The sequence below is a fragment of the Pipistrellus kuhlii genome, unplaced genomic scaffold (assembly GCF_014108245.1).
Source record: "Pipistrellus kuhlii isolate mPipKuh1 unplaced genomic scaffold, mPipKuh1.p scaffold_m20_p_16, whole genome shotgun sequence".
Taxonomy (NCBI): Eukaryota; Metazoa; Chordata; class Mammalia; order Chiroptera; family Vespertilionidae; genus Pipistrellus; species Pipistrellus kuhlii.
The window spans coordinates 20317392-20333934 of NW_023425471.1; the positions used below are offsets into that span (position 1 = coordinate 20317392).

The 16543-nt window shown below is 34.9% G+C and overlaps 1 protein-coding gene across 1 annotated transcript in view; it reads left to right on the forward strand.

Annotated features, from left to right (window-relative positions):
• Positions 1–16543, forward strand: part of CFAP47 (cilia and flagella associated protein 47) — a 396096-nt gene that overhangs the window by 278384 nt on the left and 101169 nt on the right. Inside the window, 4 exon segments of the mRNA XM_036439773.1 lie at positions 5862–6058; positions 7166–7309; positions 7905–8078; positions 14608–14719. Coding sequence (XP_036295666.1) covers positions 5862–6058; positions 7166–7309; positions 7905–8078; positions 14608–14719 — 627 coding nt within the window.

The window sequence follows — 16543 nt, forward strand, 5'->3', positions numbered from 1 at the left end:
GAAGGATAGATAGTCAGAAACATCAATGAGAGAGAAATATCAATCAGCTGCCTCCTGCACACTCCCTACTGGGGATGTGCCCATGACTAAGGTACCTGCCCTTGACTGGAATTGAACCCAGGACCCTTCAGTCTGCAGACTGACGCTCTATTCGCTGAGCCAAACTGGTTAGTGCTGGAGTTCTAGCTTTTTATCCTTTATGTTAATTTGTTTTATATGTGGAGATTCTGTCTCAGGTATTCTTAATAGACAGGATCTCAAAACCAAAAACTAAAATGCTTGAAAGCTACTTATCAAATCTCACTCTTTGATTTTAACAGATCAAAAAACTGAGTTGAAAAAAAAAGTCTAAGTTCATTGCCCAAGGTGACACAGTGCAGGAGAGAAACTAATGCTGAAAAACAGGATTTTAAAATATATTTTGATTGATTTCAGAGAGGAAGGGAGAGGGGACGAGAGGTAGAAACATCAATGATGAGAGAATCATTGATTGGCTGCCTCCTGCATGCCCCCCACTGGGGATTGAGCTTGCAACCCCTGCATGTGCTTTGAGAATCAAACCACGACCTTCTGCTTCATAGTTTGACACTCACCCACTGAGCATGCCAGCCAGTCTAGAAAACAGGATTTTAAACTCTCAGTTGATTGTTTCTTTCACCTCGCTAGTTTTATACATATATCTTCCAATGTAGTTATGACAAGTTAGATTGGGAGAAACCAAGATGATGGCAAAGATAAACACCTAAACTGCTGCTTCACACAACAATTTCAAAACTGCAACTAAAAGACAAAATGAACATCATCCAGAACCACAGGAAAACTGGCTGAGTGGAAATTCTACAACTAGAAGGAAAGAGGAAAGCACACGGAGAATCAGAGGAGCTACAAAAGGCTATGGAGATGTGCTCAGGCAGCTGAGTGCCTGGCTGGCTTTCTCTAGGGGGAAGGAGACAAAAACTCCCAACTGTGCTGGACTCCAGTTCTGGACAAGTTCCAAAGGACCCAGGCTTATTTGGGGGAAATCTGGGCTGTCAGCCAGAAACTCGGGGGAGTCATGAAAGGCAGAATTCTGGAGGTGTGTGCGTTAGTGTGCTCAGAGAGGACCGACTGCTGACTATGCCACTGACTTTCTCTAGTGGGTAGGAAATGGAAACTTCTCACTGCACTGAACCCCAGTTCTTAGCAAGAATCTAGGAATCCAGATTCACTGGGGGAGAAACTGGACTGTCTGGCAGTGGGTGAAACTTGAGGGCAGCTTACTTGTAGAGGTGCTTGCAGCAGTTACTGAGGGACACTGAGACCCATGGGCCTCATAGGGCAGAGCTGATGGAAAGCTAAGATTGTCTGCTCAGCCCTGAGACTCCACCCCATCCAAGATGAGCATAGAGGCTTTTGCAATTTTGCAAGTCTTGTCTCATAAGGCTGTCTCCAGCACAAAAGTTCTCTCAGCATAGACCCAGCTGATCCTCATAGCCAATTGGCCTGGAGGTCAATTCCTCCTAGTGATACCAACAATAATCAAGACTTAACTACAATAAGGCAGTACACACAGTTCACAAGGGGTGCACCAAGAGTGTCCACCTCAGGTAACTGGGGAGGCTGAGCCCTGGGCCATATAGGACACCTAGCACACAAAGCTACCCTACCAACTCAGGGAAGCAGAGAAAATGCAGATACAAAGAAACAGATCAAAAACAAAAGAAATGGAGGAAAACAAATGACTGGATATAGAGTTCAAAACCACAGTTATAAGGTTTTACAAGAATTTCCTAGAAAAAGCCAATAAATTTAGTGAGACCCTCGATATGATAAAGGATCAACTAGAAATTAGACATACACTGACTGAAATAAAAAATACTATAAGAGACCCAACAGCAGACTAGAGGGATGCAAGAATCAAGTCAAAGGTTTGAAATATTTACAAAGAAGCAAAAAACACTCAACTGGAAAAGAAAAAGAATCCAAAAATTTGAAGTTAGTGTAAGAAGCCTCTGGGACAACTTCAAGCGAACCAACATCAGAACAATGGGGGTGCCAGAAGAAGAGAGAGCAAGATCCTGAAAACCTATTTGAAGTAATAATAATAACCTATTTGAAGTAATGAAAACTTCCACACCTAGTGAAAGAAATAGACTTACAAGTCCAGGAAGTGCACAGAACCCCAAACAAAAGGAATCCAAAGAAGACCACACCAAGACACATCATAATTAAAATGGCAAGAGCAAAAGACAAAGAGAGAATCTTACAAGCATGAAATGCTGAAAGGTATTCTTTAAGAAGAGGAGGAAGAAGAAAAAGTTAAAAATAAAAATTATGAACAACAAATACATATCTATCAACAAGTGAATCTGAAAATCAAGTGAATTAAAAATCCGAGGAACAGAATAAACTGGTGAATATAATAGAATCAGGGGCATAGAGAAGGAGTGGGCTGAAAATTCTCAGGGGGAAAGGGATGTGGGGGTAGGGGGTGGGAAGAGACTGGACAAAAATCATGCACCTATGGATGAAGACAGTGGTGGGAAGGTAAGGGCAGAGGGTGTGGTGAGAATTGGGTGGAAGGGAGCTATGGGGTGAAAAAAGAGGAACAATTGTAATAATCTGAACAATAAATATTTATTAAATTGAAAAAAAGACAAGTTAGATTATATCAGTAAAAGCCCAACTGGATCATGCCTGCCTAAATGCAGGTTTTATGTAAATGTTTCCTCCCTTGTTGATCCTGGTTTTGGCTATGTGTCTTGCTTTGGCCAATGGTTTATTATGGAATGTGAAGGAAGCAGATATTTGATATATTTGATAGCCATATACATTTGACAACCATGTACATTAGGTTGGGGAATTCAAGACCCTGAAACCAGGTCTTGAGATCAATAGTTTGAGACATGATCTCGGGAACCATAGGTAAGAATGTGAGAAAGTGAGAGATAGCAAAAAGATGCAGCCAATTCAGAGAGTATAAATGAGTAGTTTTCAGAGTAAGTTATTTGGGCTCAATTTCAGTGGGAATCTCTAGGATTTAGTAGAGAATTCTCCCCAGATTTATTCTAACCAAAAGACAACGAAGCTGGGTTATTTTTCAGCAATAAGATATATTATTTGTTGAAGACTGCAGCTGCAGGCATTGCCATTTCTGGCCTGATCTAGTGAGCTCCCTCCTGTGACAAGAGAAAACCCTCTAGAAAAATGTCACAGGTTTTCATAAAGCCCTTAACCTTCAGGAAGATTTAAATGAAAGGCAACATGGCAGGACATTGGTAGTGTCTGCTACAGTGCATAATTGGAAAGGACTTTGAGAAAACATGTCCCTAACAGAGTATAATGGTATGGTGCCACAATGTGGCCAGTAAAATTTCCAAATTTCTAAAAATCAAGATAGTTTCTACTTCTGCTATTTTATATCTAAGGGAATGTGGATACTGGCTGATGAATACCTTCATCTAGAAGCGACTTCTTGTTCATTATATGTGATAATATTTTTGTTTATGTTTGTTACCTGAACTAAGTTATTTTTTTATGTTTTAAGAAAAGAAACATTGTTTTATCGATATATTTTAAAAAAATAGAACCATCTTTCCCACAAATTCCACTTTATAGTGGATTTGTTTTGGATTGGTAAGGGAAAGGGGCTAGCCCTGTGCATTCCTCAGGGTCTGTGCTCATGAACATTGCATGAGTTGGAAAATGTACACTTTACAATGTACACTGTTCAGCTTTCATTTTTTTACTCAGTATCATTAGAAAATGAATATTCTTAGGGAAAAGAGAACAGTGTATAACAAAGCTTTTGATAGAGGCTTTATACTTGAACATGTGCATTTCAATTGTTGTTCACTATTAAATGGCTAGTTAATCTTTATCTTTAATGAAAATAATTACTTTTGAATTACTTAAAATTCCTCTTCTATGCAGCTTAATTTTCTTTAAATGATCTAATCTAAGTATTTTCATTTCAGACTATTCATGCATGAGAAAAAATGAGGTTTCTTTATTTCTGTTAAAGCAACAGATTTTTATCAAATCATTATCTCCCCTGGTTTGTTCTAATGATATTGCTGCAACTCAAACACTTCATTCAGAATGAAAGTCATTAGTGAATAACGGGTTATAAAATGTACCTAGAGTCCTTTTTGACAAGAGGAAAGTTTATTCTAAAATTTGATTTGTACTTGAAAATGAAGGAAAAAAATAACAAACTTTTTTTTCTCCTTAGACCATCTAAGTATATTGGACTTTGCTTAGATGTGATAGAGATTTCAAATGTGATCCATTAACAGTGTATTTTAATATCTGTCTATATATAAAAGGCTAAGTGACCATCACATCTGAAACAAGTGACCAGACTGGCAGGGGGGTTAGTGAGGGACGACCAAGTGACTGAGCAGGAGGCTGCGTGGGGCTACCAGGCCTGTGGCTGGAGGGGTAGATAGGGGGTAGATTGGTGAGGGAGCAGTGAGGGGCAACCAGGCCAGTGGAGCAGGGCAGTTGGGGGATATAGCAGGAGGGGCAAGTTGGGGGTGACCAGGCAAGCAGGGGGGTGCAGTTAGGGCTGATCAGGTGGGCAGGCAGGTGAGCAGTTAGGAGCCAGTGGTCCTGGATTGTGAGAGGGATGTCTGACTGCCGGTTTAGGCCTGATCCACAGGAATTTTGTGCATTGGGCCTCTAGTACATTATATAGCATTATATATAATATATGATATCTGATATACAGTGATATACATTATGCAAAAAAACTAACATTTTATAATATATAATAGATAATATGTAACTTATCACACACATACAAATACTCAATTTACTTCAAAAGATATAAAGCAGTTAATGTTCTTGCAGGAGTGATGATTTTCTTGGTGTACAAACCAGCATATTTGAAAACAAGTTTGCCTTTTTTAACATTTGAGGTGTTAAATGTGAGTCAATGAAATTTATAGCCAATTAATGTCATAATACTTGTCTAGTTCATTAGTTGATAGCTGGATTTGTTTTCTTGGTTTGCAAGAAATTCTTTGCAGAATTAGAATTCTAAATATATTTTTATCATTTCTTTTTCATCTATTACTTAATATGTTGGCATAAGCATATTTGTATTATGTTCTTAAATTGCATCCTACTTTAAGGTTGAGATTTTTTTATAACTGCTTTGTCATTTCATGGAGAATAAGAAAATATTGATCTTCTGAGAAAAGGTAATATTGCTTGGAAGGAAAGGAACCCATCATAAAAAAATTATATTACTTATTAATATCAGGTAAATTTTATAACAAGGTGTATGAAGAGTATTAATTGGACTATCCTTGGTTATTAACTATGAAAAAATAATTTCTATCTGCTAGTCAAGTTGAAAATTATTTTGATTGTTATGGGACAGATCACCCATAAGTCATGGAAATCTGGGAAACAACAATCATTGAATATTCCATATTTCTGTCTCATTTCTCAGTCACCATTCAGTTAGATAAAGCCATGTGACTGATTCTGGCCATCTAAATGTAACATGTGGTATTTTGGGGCTGGGTACTGAAAAGTCCTTGAGCAAACTTCTAGCCTCTCCTCTTCCCTTGATCTGTTAGGGAAGGAGAAGAGGTATTTGTGATGATACTGCTGCAACATAGTGCTATCTTTTTACAATATGGGTTCCTGAGTGACTTTATGGATTAGACCTTCCTTTGACCTATCAATGACCTATCTGTCCCTGATAAATAAACTTGCCTGTTATGCCCTGAAGATTTAGGGGTAGTGTGTTACTTTGGCATTGCCTAGTGTCTTCTAGATTATACAATAATATTAAATGTTGCTTTACCCTAAAAATAATCTTAGGGTTTACGCCATTTAAAATAATTATTTTTCAATTATTTTGATAGTTCCAGAAGGATCTTTCCTAGTTGCTTTAAAATTTGCTCCTCTTTGTCCTGGACGCTACCCTTGTAAAATTTTGTTGACATCAAGATATGATGTGCGTGTCTACTACATTGAAGGCGTGGTGAGTGATGAATGTCCAGAGACCAGATTTGATTTTGAAACACCAGCATTTCAAGCCCTTACCCAGAATATTCCAATAGTAAGCATGAAAATTTTTTGTGGCATTTTTCTTCATTTATACTGTTACCATCTCATTAAAGTTCTCTAAACCTCTTATCTTGAACTATTACAGATTTTTTAAAATTTATTGAATGATTTTTAAAGAGAGAGGAATGGAGAGAAAGAAGGAGAGAGAGGCAGGCAGACAGACAAATAGACATCGGACATTAATTTGTTGTTCCACTTATTCTGACCAGGGATTAAACCTGTATCCTTTGCCTATTTCCAATTGTATTATCTGTTGCTGTGTGTTTCTCTACATTGATGTCAGAGTTTTATTCCTGTCTATAAATGTCATAATGTTACTCACCTGATTAATCACTTATGCTGTATCTTGGTGCTTTAAAAAATTAACTTTAGCTTCTTTAACCTATTATCAAATTCCTACTCGAAAGCCATGCCTCCTGGTTCCACCAAGCAGAGTAATGATCCCTCAGGTTACTCTGTTCCAGATTTAGTTGTGATCTTGACATTTATTTAAAATGGATTCATAGGCACTAAGAATAATGATTGGCTGTAGCTTGGCTATCTATTACTCAAAGTGACAACGCAACATAGAAGAAAGTAACATAATTGTAAAGAATTTTGAATTTTCTGACTGATAAATTGTTTTGTATTTGTTTAGTTAACAAAGACATAACAGAAGTTTGATCAAAGCACAGAATTTTCTATAATGAAATATGTGACCTTTGTTATCTAAGCAATCTACCAATTAGAACATATTTTATGACCCAATTATTAGGAGTAAAATGTATAACCCCAAGACCATTCTATCATTTAAACATTAGTAAGTCAAACAAATGAATATTCCTTTACCTATTAAACAATCCATGGATCAACCTGTTAGGCAATGCTCCTGTATGACATTGAAAGAACATATTTAAGAAGAACTATGAAAAGACTTCTTGTGCCTTATATTCACATTTTTTATAGTTGTTCTTAACAAATATGACTTTCAAATGGCGATTCTTAAGAAATATAGTTAAAAATACTATATGTAATTTCATGAAAAGCACCAATAATTAATGTCATTCAACTTTTATAAATATAATTTTTCTGATATTTATCTACCCTTTTCATGCTTTAGATAAATAGAACAATGAATGACTGGAAATGTCAAGTGAAAGTAGAAGGAGAATGTTTTTATGGACCTTTTGATTTCTCTGTCAAATCAGGTGAAACAGCACAATATCCTCTCACATTCAAACCTCATTTGGAATGTGAGGTTACGGTATGAACTCATTGATAATTTTTACCTAGTATTAATGTGTCAATAAAACAATGTATGATATTAATCTATATAATTTACAGTAAATATTTTTTGCAGAAAAGTTATATTTTCATGAATTTGATCATTTAGAGTTCATTTTGCCTGAATAATTATTTTAACGAGGCATAAACATTCCGAAAAGTGCAATCCCATTGCCTGCCAATTCTTATGCCTATATTACTTTTACGTACCACACTAAACAAAGTAAAATCATTGTTCCTATTGTTTTTATTCATTAAGCAAGTTGGTAGTTTAGAAATTATTTTCTAAAGACATATTTCTTTGATAAGGATATGAGCATGCACATATTTGCTATATAAGAGGATACCTGTATAAACTCTGTATTTAGAGAAAGTAAAGAGAAGTAATGAGGTTTTTACAGGTATTTCATCTTACTCGTGCAGTAGAGGTATTTGTACATAAACTGCAAGACTCTATGGATGACCTCCTTGAATGTTCATTATATTTATCAGACTCAAGAGTAATAGGATAGTAGAGGCTGTTTGGCATCCAAATGTGACTCCTATGGAGCTGAAATTTGCTTGATTTGTCACAGGGTAAACTTACTTTACACAATAAAATAGATGGTATGGAGCATGTCTTTGCCATGAAAGGGATTGGTAAAAAACCCGTGGCCTTGGAATCCATCATTGCACATTGTCAGGTGGGGATCCCAGAAGATAGAATCATAATGGTGCCCAATCATACAAAGAACATCGTAACATTTAAGGTAAGACTTTGTTTAGTATAAAAGTATTTTCAGAATGAGTATATAAAGTTATATGAAAATTTTAAAAATATTTAATTTTATTTAACTAGGTGAAGCAATGACACACAAAGAATGTTTAGAATTCTACTTTATATTAGTCCAATAGCTATTAAATGTTATTGAAATTATAAAGCTGAATTAGTACCAAACAAATTTTATTTCTAAGTATTAATATATAATTATAAGACATATTAAAATCTACTTATTTGTGTCATGTGTATTTTCACTTGAAGAAATTATACATGGTAAGAAAAAATATTTTCAAAGAATTTTTAAACAGCTTTTGAAATTTTAATGTGAAACCTATCAGCAAAACATTTCAAAAGTGTATTCTAGCCAGGCTGGCATTGCTCAGTGGGTGAAGGTCGACCTATGAACCAGAAGGTCTATCTATGGTTCAATTCTCGCCCAGGGCATATGCCCAGGTTGCAGATGCTGGAGGTAGCCAGTCAGTGATTTTCTCTCATCATTGATGTTTCTCTCTCTCTCTCTCTCTCCCCCTCCTTTCCTCTTAAATCAATAAAATAATAGATTTACAAAAGTGTATTTTATCATTTACTAGTGTAATAGTGGGAATGTGAAGAAATGCATAATTGTCTACATCTTTAGTTTTATGAAGTTTTTCACTTAGCCTACTTTGCTTGATTTATTTCAACTTATCCCAAAATACAACTTTCCACTTATATGTTTATCTAAAAATTGTTGTGTGCCCAATACAATCCTTACAAGAAGCTTCAAATAGCTATCCATCACAGTTTTCTGAATTCAATTTTAGAGAATATTGCCAAGTTTAGAAATTCTCTGAGTTCACCTGCTTTTTATGATCTTGAAAAATATGTGCTTTGGTTTTCTTCTTCCTTCCTTGCTGGATTGAAAATGGAGGGAATATTGTAAACGAAAATCTCATTTTGTCACTCTCCTGCTAAAACTCTTCTTACCTTTAGGATGGAGTACATACTTCTCAAAGTGGCATTTACCATCCTTCAAACACTTATTTTCTCAGGTTCATCTTTTGCCAATTTTGGCTGCAGCTATTACTTAGGCCTTTGCATGCAATATTTCCTTTTGCTATCAGCTAGAAATCTCACTCCAACTTCATATCTCCCATTTCTCTGTGTTTGTGTAACTCCTTTTCATTGTCTGAGCAGGTCCTAGATGCCACTTTTCAAAACAAAAATCCTTACCTATTCCCATAAACCTGAGTAGATCCATTTCATGTGCTTCCACAACATTTTTAGAGCTGTTCCACCATCAAACATACATCATATTTCTCTAACCTGTTTGTTGTTCTCCACCATGTAATAAATTGTGAAAAAATGGGTATGCCTCTCTTGTCCATATTTTAAAACTGCCATAAATCATAGTATTAAGTACATAATAGTTTTTAAGGAAGTTTTGTTTAATGAACAGATATACATATAATGGGTGGCATTCAAAAAGAAAGGAAAGGCAACCTCAGAGCCCCAGCAGGGAGGGCATACTCAGGACAAGCCTTGCCACCACCACTTCTAATTTGGATCCTCCAAATTAGCCACTACCCATAATCTTGACACTGCTCCTCTCACTCTGGAGTCTCCAACTAAGCTTAAATCAGAGCATAGGGGCCCCTTTCATACTCCCCTGCTCAGGTGACTAGTGTGGCTCAGAGGTTGAGCATCAACCCATGAACCAAGAGGTCACTGGTTTGATTCCTGGTCAGGGTACATGCCTGGGTTGCAGCCGTGATTTCCAGTAGGGGGCATGCAAGAGGCAGCCGATCCATGATTCTCACTGATGTTTCTATCTTTCTCCATCCTCCTTCATCTCCCTGAAATCAATAAAAAAAAAAAAACTTTAAAAAATCAAGTGGAGGAAAGAAGGAAGGAAATATCATGATCATTTGAATTTACTAAATGTAAAGAAAAAATATTTTTCCAATACTCCTTTTCCTCTTCCAGAATTTGCTGATGATCAAGGAAACCTGTGTTAAGAATTTGAGGAAAACATGTTAAAGAAAAACCTGTGATTTCATAACATTGCTTATTTCATTTTGTTGTTATGGTAGAATTAATGTCTATATATTTTTAATATTTTATTCATCAGAATGAATGCATTTTTTAAAGTGTAGGCTTTTAAAACTAATAATTATGTTATATTAACTACATCTAATTAAATGTAGAAGTGGAATTCTATTCATAACAAATTTTTACAAATATTAATAGTTCAAGTGTATATTTCTATCATTTTAATCCACAAATAAAACTGAAGAACATGGTTATTTTACTTATAGAGTATAAATTTTTAATGAAGCTCTTTCTGTAATTAAAGGTACCACATATTTAATTAAATTATATTTCATGAAAGTATTAATACTATTTATTATATATTCTAGTTCTTCCTAATATTTTTATATCCATACCCTCTGCCAAACTATTTGCCAAACTATTCAACAGTTATTGTTCAACATTGCAGTTGTCTAAGGTTGCAATAACAGTTGTGGCAACAACTTGAAAGGAAGAACTGGGGAATCAGACATCCTTTGGGGATTTAAAAGCATCACATATTCCTGGGGAACATGTAAGCCACATCCGTGTGCAGAGTTGTGCACTTGCCCAGGAAAGACCTGAGAGGATCTCATTTTTCCCATTTCTGGCTGACACAGAGGCATTGTGTAAGCTGGAAATTAAAAATAACTGAGTGCTCAAAGTGTGCTTCACCACATATTCAGTGCTCCTTGACAAGGGGCAGATGATGTATTGTTTCAAAGCATTTAAAGAAACCTGTGACAAATTATTGCTGACTATGAAGCTAATTAAGCAGGGACTTCAGTGGGTAAAAACCACTGTGAATGCTGAAACACAGTATTAGTTCAGAAAAGTTACTAAATCAACAAAGAAAAAAACATAGGGTAGCAGTGATCTGATTTAGAAAATGGCTATAGTACCTTATATAAAACGCATATTTTTAAATAAAAACAATAACATTTATGAGGCAAAGAAAAAGGAAACAAAGAAATAAGGAAGTATAACCCCCCACACACAGGAAAATAAGCAGTCACTGGAAGCTATCTCTGAAGGGGCCCACATGTTGGCTAAGTAGACAAATACCAGTACTTTAAAGAAACCTTTGTACATATGTTCAGTGAACTAAAGGAATCTTGTCTGAAGAATGAATGAAAAGTTTCAATAAATAATTTCAATACATATATAGAATTATAAAAAATAAATTCTGGAGTTGAAAAGTACAATAAAATAAATGAATTATCAATTAAGTGGGCTCAAAATATTTTCTAATTTCCCTTAGAATTTCCCTTTTGACATGTTATTTAGGACTATGTTGTCTAAAATTCCATCTATTTAAGGATTTCCCAAATTTCCCCCCATTTCTGATTTCTAATCTAGTTCCATTATTGTTAAAACACATATGTGTATGATGCAATTTGTTGAGGCTTTGTTTACTAGTCTGTCCTATGATATGGTCTGCTCTAGGAAATATTCTGTGTGCTTGAGACATGGTAAAGGGCATCTATGAAAGTCCCATAACTAACACCATACTTAATGAAAAAGTATTCAATGATTTTTTCCCTATGGTCAGGAACAAGGTAAGGATTTTCAGTCTTGAACCTTCTATTGAACATTGTACTAGAATAGAAGATCATACCTAGTGCAATTAGTTACAAACAAGAAATAAAAGGCATCTACATAGAAAGGGAAGAAATCATACAATATCTGTTTGTAGATATCACTATCTTATACACTGAGTGGCCAGATTATTATGATCACTGAATGCATAATAATTTGGCCACTCAGTGTAGACTGACCACAGAGTTGGGATTTTAAAATAAGGTTTTTCCATATATAAGAACTGCATTGTGGGTAGTTAGGAAGAAGCAGAGGACTTACTAGCCAAAAGCTGGGGGCCACTATCTCCTGGTCCCTTGACATCAAGATTTGCAAGTTTTCCCTTATACATAAGTACTCTGAGTGGCAAGATTATTATGCGTTCAGAGATCATAATAATCTGGCCACTCAGTATAAATAGAAAATTATAAGAAAGTTACTAATTATGCTCTTAAAACTAATACATGAGTTTAGAAGATTTACAGGATATAATATCAAATATAAAAACAACAATTTCTATAAATTAGCAGTGAATAATCCAAAGTAAACAATTTTTAAATCTTTTTTTGTTTAAAGTACTACATATGTTGCCTTTTTGTCCCATGACCCCATCTAGCCCACCCTCACCCCTGACCCCACCCCACCCCAGGCTTCCACCGCCATATTGTCTGTGTCCATGTGTTATGCATATATGCACACCAGTTCTTTGGTTGATCTATTCCTATCCACCCACTCCACCCCCTGCCTTCCCTCTGAGATTCCACAGTCTGTTCCATGCTTCTACACTGTTGACCAACTGAAATTAATAATCATTTACAATAGCATCAAAAATAGTAAAATGCTTAGGAACAAGCCTAACAAAAGAAGGGCAAAACATGTACACATGAAAACTATAAAATATTATGAAATTAAATTAAATATATTTCCAATAAATAGAAATATATATCCTATGTTCATGGACCAGAAAACTTAATATTGTTATGATGACATTATTATCTAAATTGATTTACATATACAACACCATATCAAAATCCCAACTGACATTTTTGCAGAATTTGACAGGGTAATCCTAAAATTCATATAAAAATACATGGACACAGAATAGACAAAGCTATCTTGTGAAATAAGGAAAAAATTGGATGACTCATACTTCCTGATTTTAAAACATATAAGTCCTTAACTACAAAACTATAATATTAAGGATTATGTGGTACTGACATAAAATAGACATATAGATAATTGGAATGGAATAGAATATCCAGAAATAAACCCTTAAAATAATGGTTAATCTAATTTTTGATAGATACCAAGAGAATTCAATGAAACAGAATAGTGATTTTTTAAAAATGGTGCTGAGAGAACTGCATAGTCACACACAAAAGACTTAATTTGGACCCCTAACTCATACCATGTACAAAAGTAAACTCAAAGTGGATTATAGACCAAAATTTAGTAAATATAACTAAAAATCATAGAAGAAAACATAGCAGTAAATATTCATGACCTTCAGGTAGGCAATTACTTTTTAGATATGACACCAAAAACACAAGTGACAAAACAATAAATAAATTAGACTTCAAAATTAGAATGTTAGAAAATGGCTATAGTACCTTATATAAAACACAAATGATACCTTGAAGAAAGTGAAAAATCCAACCAGTGAATGATAGAAAATATCTACAAGCCATCCACCTGAGAAGGGCCTCATTTCTGGAGTATGTAAAGTTATCTAGCAGCACAAAAGTAAAATGGCAATGCAGTTTTTAAAATGTGCAAAGAATTTTAATAGACTTTTCTCCAAAGAGGAGATGCAAATGACCAATAGGTAGGTAAAAAGATATTCCATATTATTAGTCATTAAGGAAATAAAAATTAAAATAACAATAAGTTGCCACTTTGCACTCATTAGGATGACTATAATTAAAATGACAGACAATAAAAACTGACAGATGTAGAAAGATAGGAATCATCTTTCACATTGCTAGTTGGAAATTACAGCCATTTTCAAAAACAGTTTTGGAAGACAGTAACTTAAAAGCTTAAATATTGAGTTATCATTTACCTGAGCAATTCGACTCCAAGTTGTATGCCCATGAGAAATGAAAATCTATGTCTACTCAAAAACTTGTATATATTTTCAGAACAGCATTGTTTCAATTAGACAAAAGTGGAAATAGCCCAAACTTTCATCAACTTATGAATAGATATACAAAATGTTTCATATCATATGCGTAATTCAATACTATTCATCCATAAAAAAATTGATGTATTGATATATGTCACAATGCAAATGAACCTTTGAAAGATTATGCTAAGAGAAAAAAGACAGTCACAAAAAACCACATATTATATGATTTCTTTCTTATGTATTTTCCAGAATAGCAAATGCATAGAGGCATAAAATAGATTATTGTTTGCCTGGGCAGTGGGGGTGGCGAGATATAAGTACTAAGTAGGCTGAAAGTTGAGTTTAACCAGAGTTGTGGTCAAATGTTGCTTAAATATCCTTTTTATACTTTGTTATCAATAATATTGATATAGAAATTAATTACAATGGTTCATCATTTGTACATTAAAAATACATAGAGAAAATGGAGTATTGCCTATAAAAGATACTCAGATTGTCTAAGCATCAATGATCTTGCTACAAGTAACAACAGAAAATAAACATCGCTCTTTTTGCAAGAACCTTTTTCGTTCTACTTTTTCATAGGTTTCATATTTTTCTTCTACTCTATGTAGCAGTTTGGGAGCTTGCCTTTTATTTAAAAGTAAACAGTTTTAATGGAAGTATTTAAATTATATTTCATTTTCTACTATGCTTTAGCTTGTTACATTGATTTCATGTGAATGTTGACATATAGTTCTTGATTTTGAACTCTGTTTTCCAGGCATCTTCAAATATTCCCATAGTGTGGGGACAGCAAAGCATCACCATACGACCTGGTAATGTAATTCCATATGTTCTACACATAAGCTCTTGGAAACGTGGTGTATTCAAAGGTAACCAAACCATTAATAAAATATTGTTAACTACCACATTAGCCCAAATACACGAAGACAATTAATGAAATGTAACTTACATTTTCCCTTTCTAATAAATGACCCAGAGGGAAATTTAGTTTTCTATTTCAGTCATTACCTTTCTAAATAATCAGAGCTTTGAGGCACACATTTTATGTTTAGTACTATACTCACTTGGCTATTTATTTGAATTTATTGGTGTGATAAGTTGCTAGAAATAGAAATGTTTAATTAAGGGAATTTATGTTTAAAATTATGATAGCTTCAAATAGTTATACCGATTTATGAACCAGACAGCATCCTATGAGAATGTCTGTTTATAAGACTATCCTCCTATATAATAAAAGACTAATATGCAAATTATCGCCTTGGGAGTTCAACCAGGAGACTGGGAGTTCAATCACTTCCTATGATGTGCGCTGCCACCAGGAGGCGGCGTGGAACATGACAGGCGACCAGTGGTGCCTGAGGCAGGATGCTGAGGGAGCAAGGGAAGGAGGAGATGAGGAGGCAAGGAACTTGATCCACCATGATCACCAGCCAGGCCTAGGGACCTTACCTGTACATGAATTTTGTGCACTGGGCCTCTAGTGTATAATAAAAACTTACCTGCATTTGATACATGAATAATAGGTTAAAATCTTTAGTATGTATGAAGTTTTCATGTTGCATGTCTAATAAAGCATTCATTTATACAAATTATCTAGATAGTCTTTCAACAGAATTGTTTGTTTGGGAATGGTTGTAAAGGTTATTCTTATAAGCTTTTTCAGGGAGTGGTGTGTATAAAAAGTGTAGAAGAGTAATAGGGAAGAACAGAGGGGCAATGTTTCATCAAAGGAGTATATTACCACATTTCAAAGAGCATTAAATACCCTGTGGTGTTTGGATCTTGCTGAGGAAATTATTGTAATGCAGGTGAAGGGATACAAGTGAGTGGTGTAGACAGCATGCACCTAGTAGCAATCCTGTGTGCCCTGGAGGTTCAGTACTAGCCTCTCATCCCTGCTTGCCTCAATAAAGAATGTTTTAGGGAAGGGTTCATACCAGTGGTTCCCAACATGGGGCATCACCTCACAGGTGGGCATTTTTATTTTTAATGGGGGCAATTCAAGATTGAGTTATTAACAGTGTATTTTTGTATTTCTTATGGTTCCAGGGGCCTTATATACAGTATATAAATATATATATTGTGACATATTTATGCACTTCAGTTCCCTATTCTATATTTTGAAACTATTTGCTATTTTTTCATATCACTTCATATTATTATTATTATTATTATTATTGTTATTTAAACAATTTCTTAGGAATTTCTTTCTCAGTACTTCAACTGTCCTTTTGTTCTTTTATTTTTCTCTTTTATGGATGCCATGTTCATTGGAAGCTTGTTTAGATTTAGTTAATGGCCTTTTAGGCTTCCTCCATGTAAATAGGAGTTCACTTTTTGAATAATAAGAATTATATGTCACAGGAGGGGCATCAGAATTTTAGAGGTGCTTTAGGTGAGACATGGCCAAAAGAAGGTTGGACACCACTGATCTATACTTAGCATAAAAGGTATAGAAAGCTGACCCAAAGAAGAAAGTACAGAGAATAGACTGGATGCCAAACTTATTAACAAGAAAAGAGAAATTTCAGAATGACAAACAATGATCCAATTAGTATCACACTAATAGAATGTACTGTGAAGGAAAAGTTAACCTGCCCACCATCACTCTCTGCTTGGCTTCAGATATCACCACAGTCATAATCATTAGCATCTTCTGAAACCTTCTGATCACTTTGCAGACATTTGGCTTT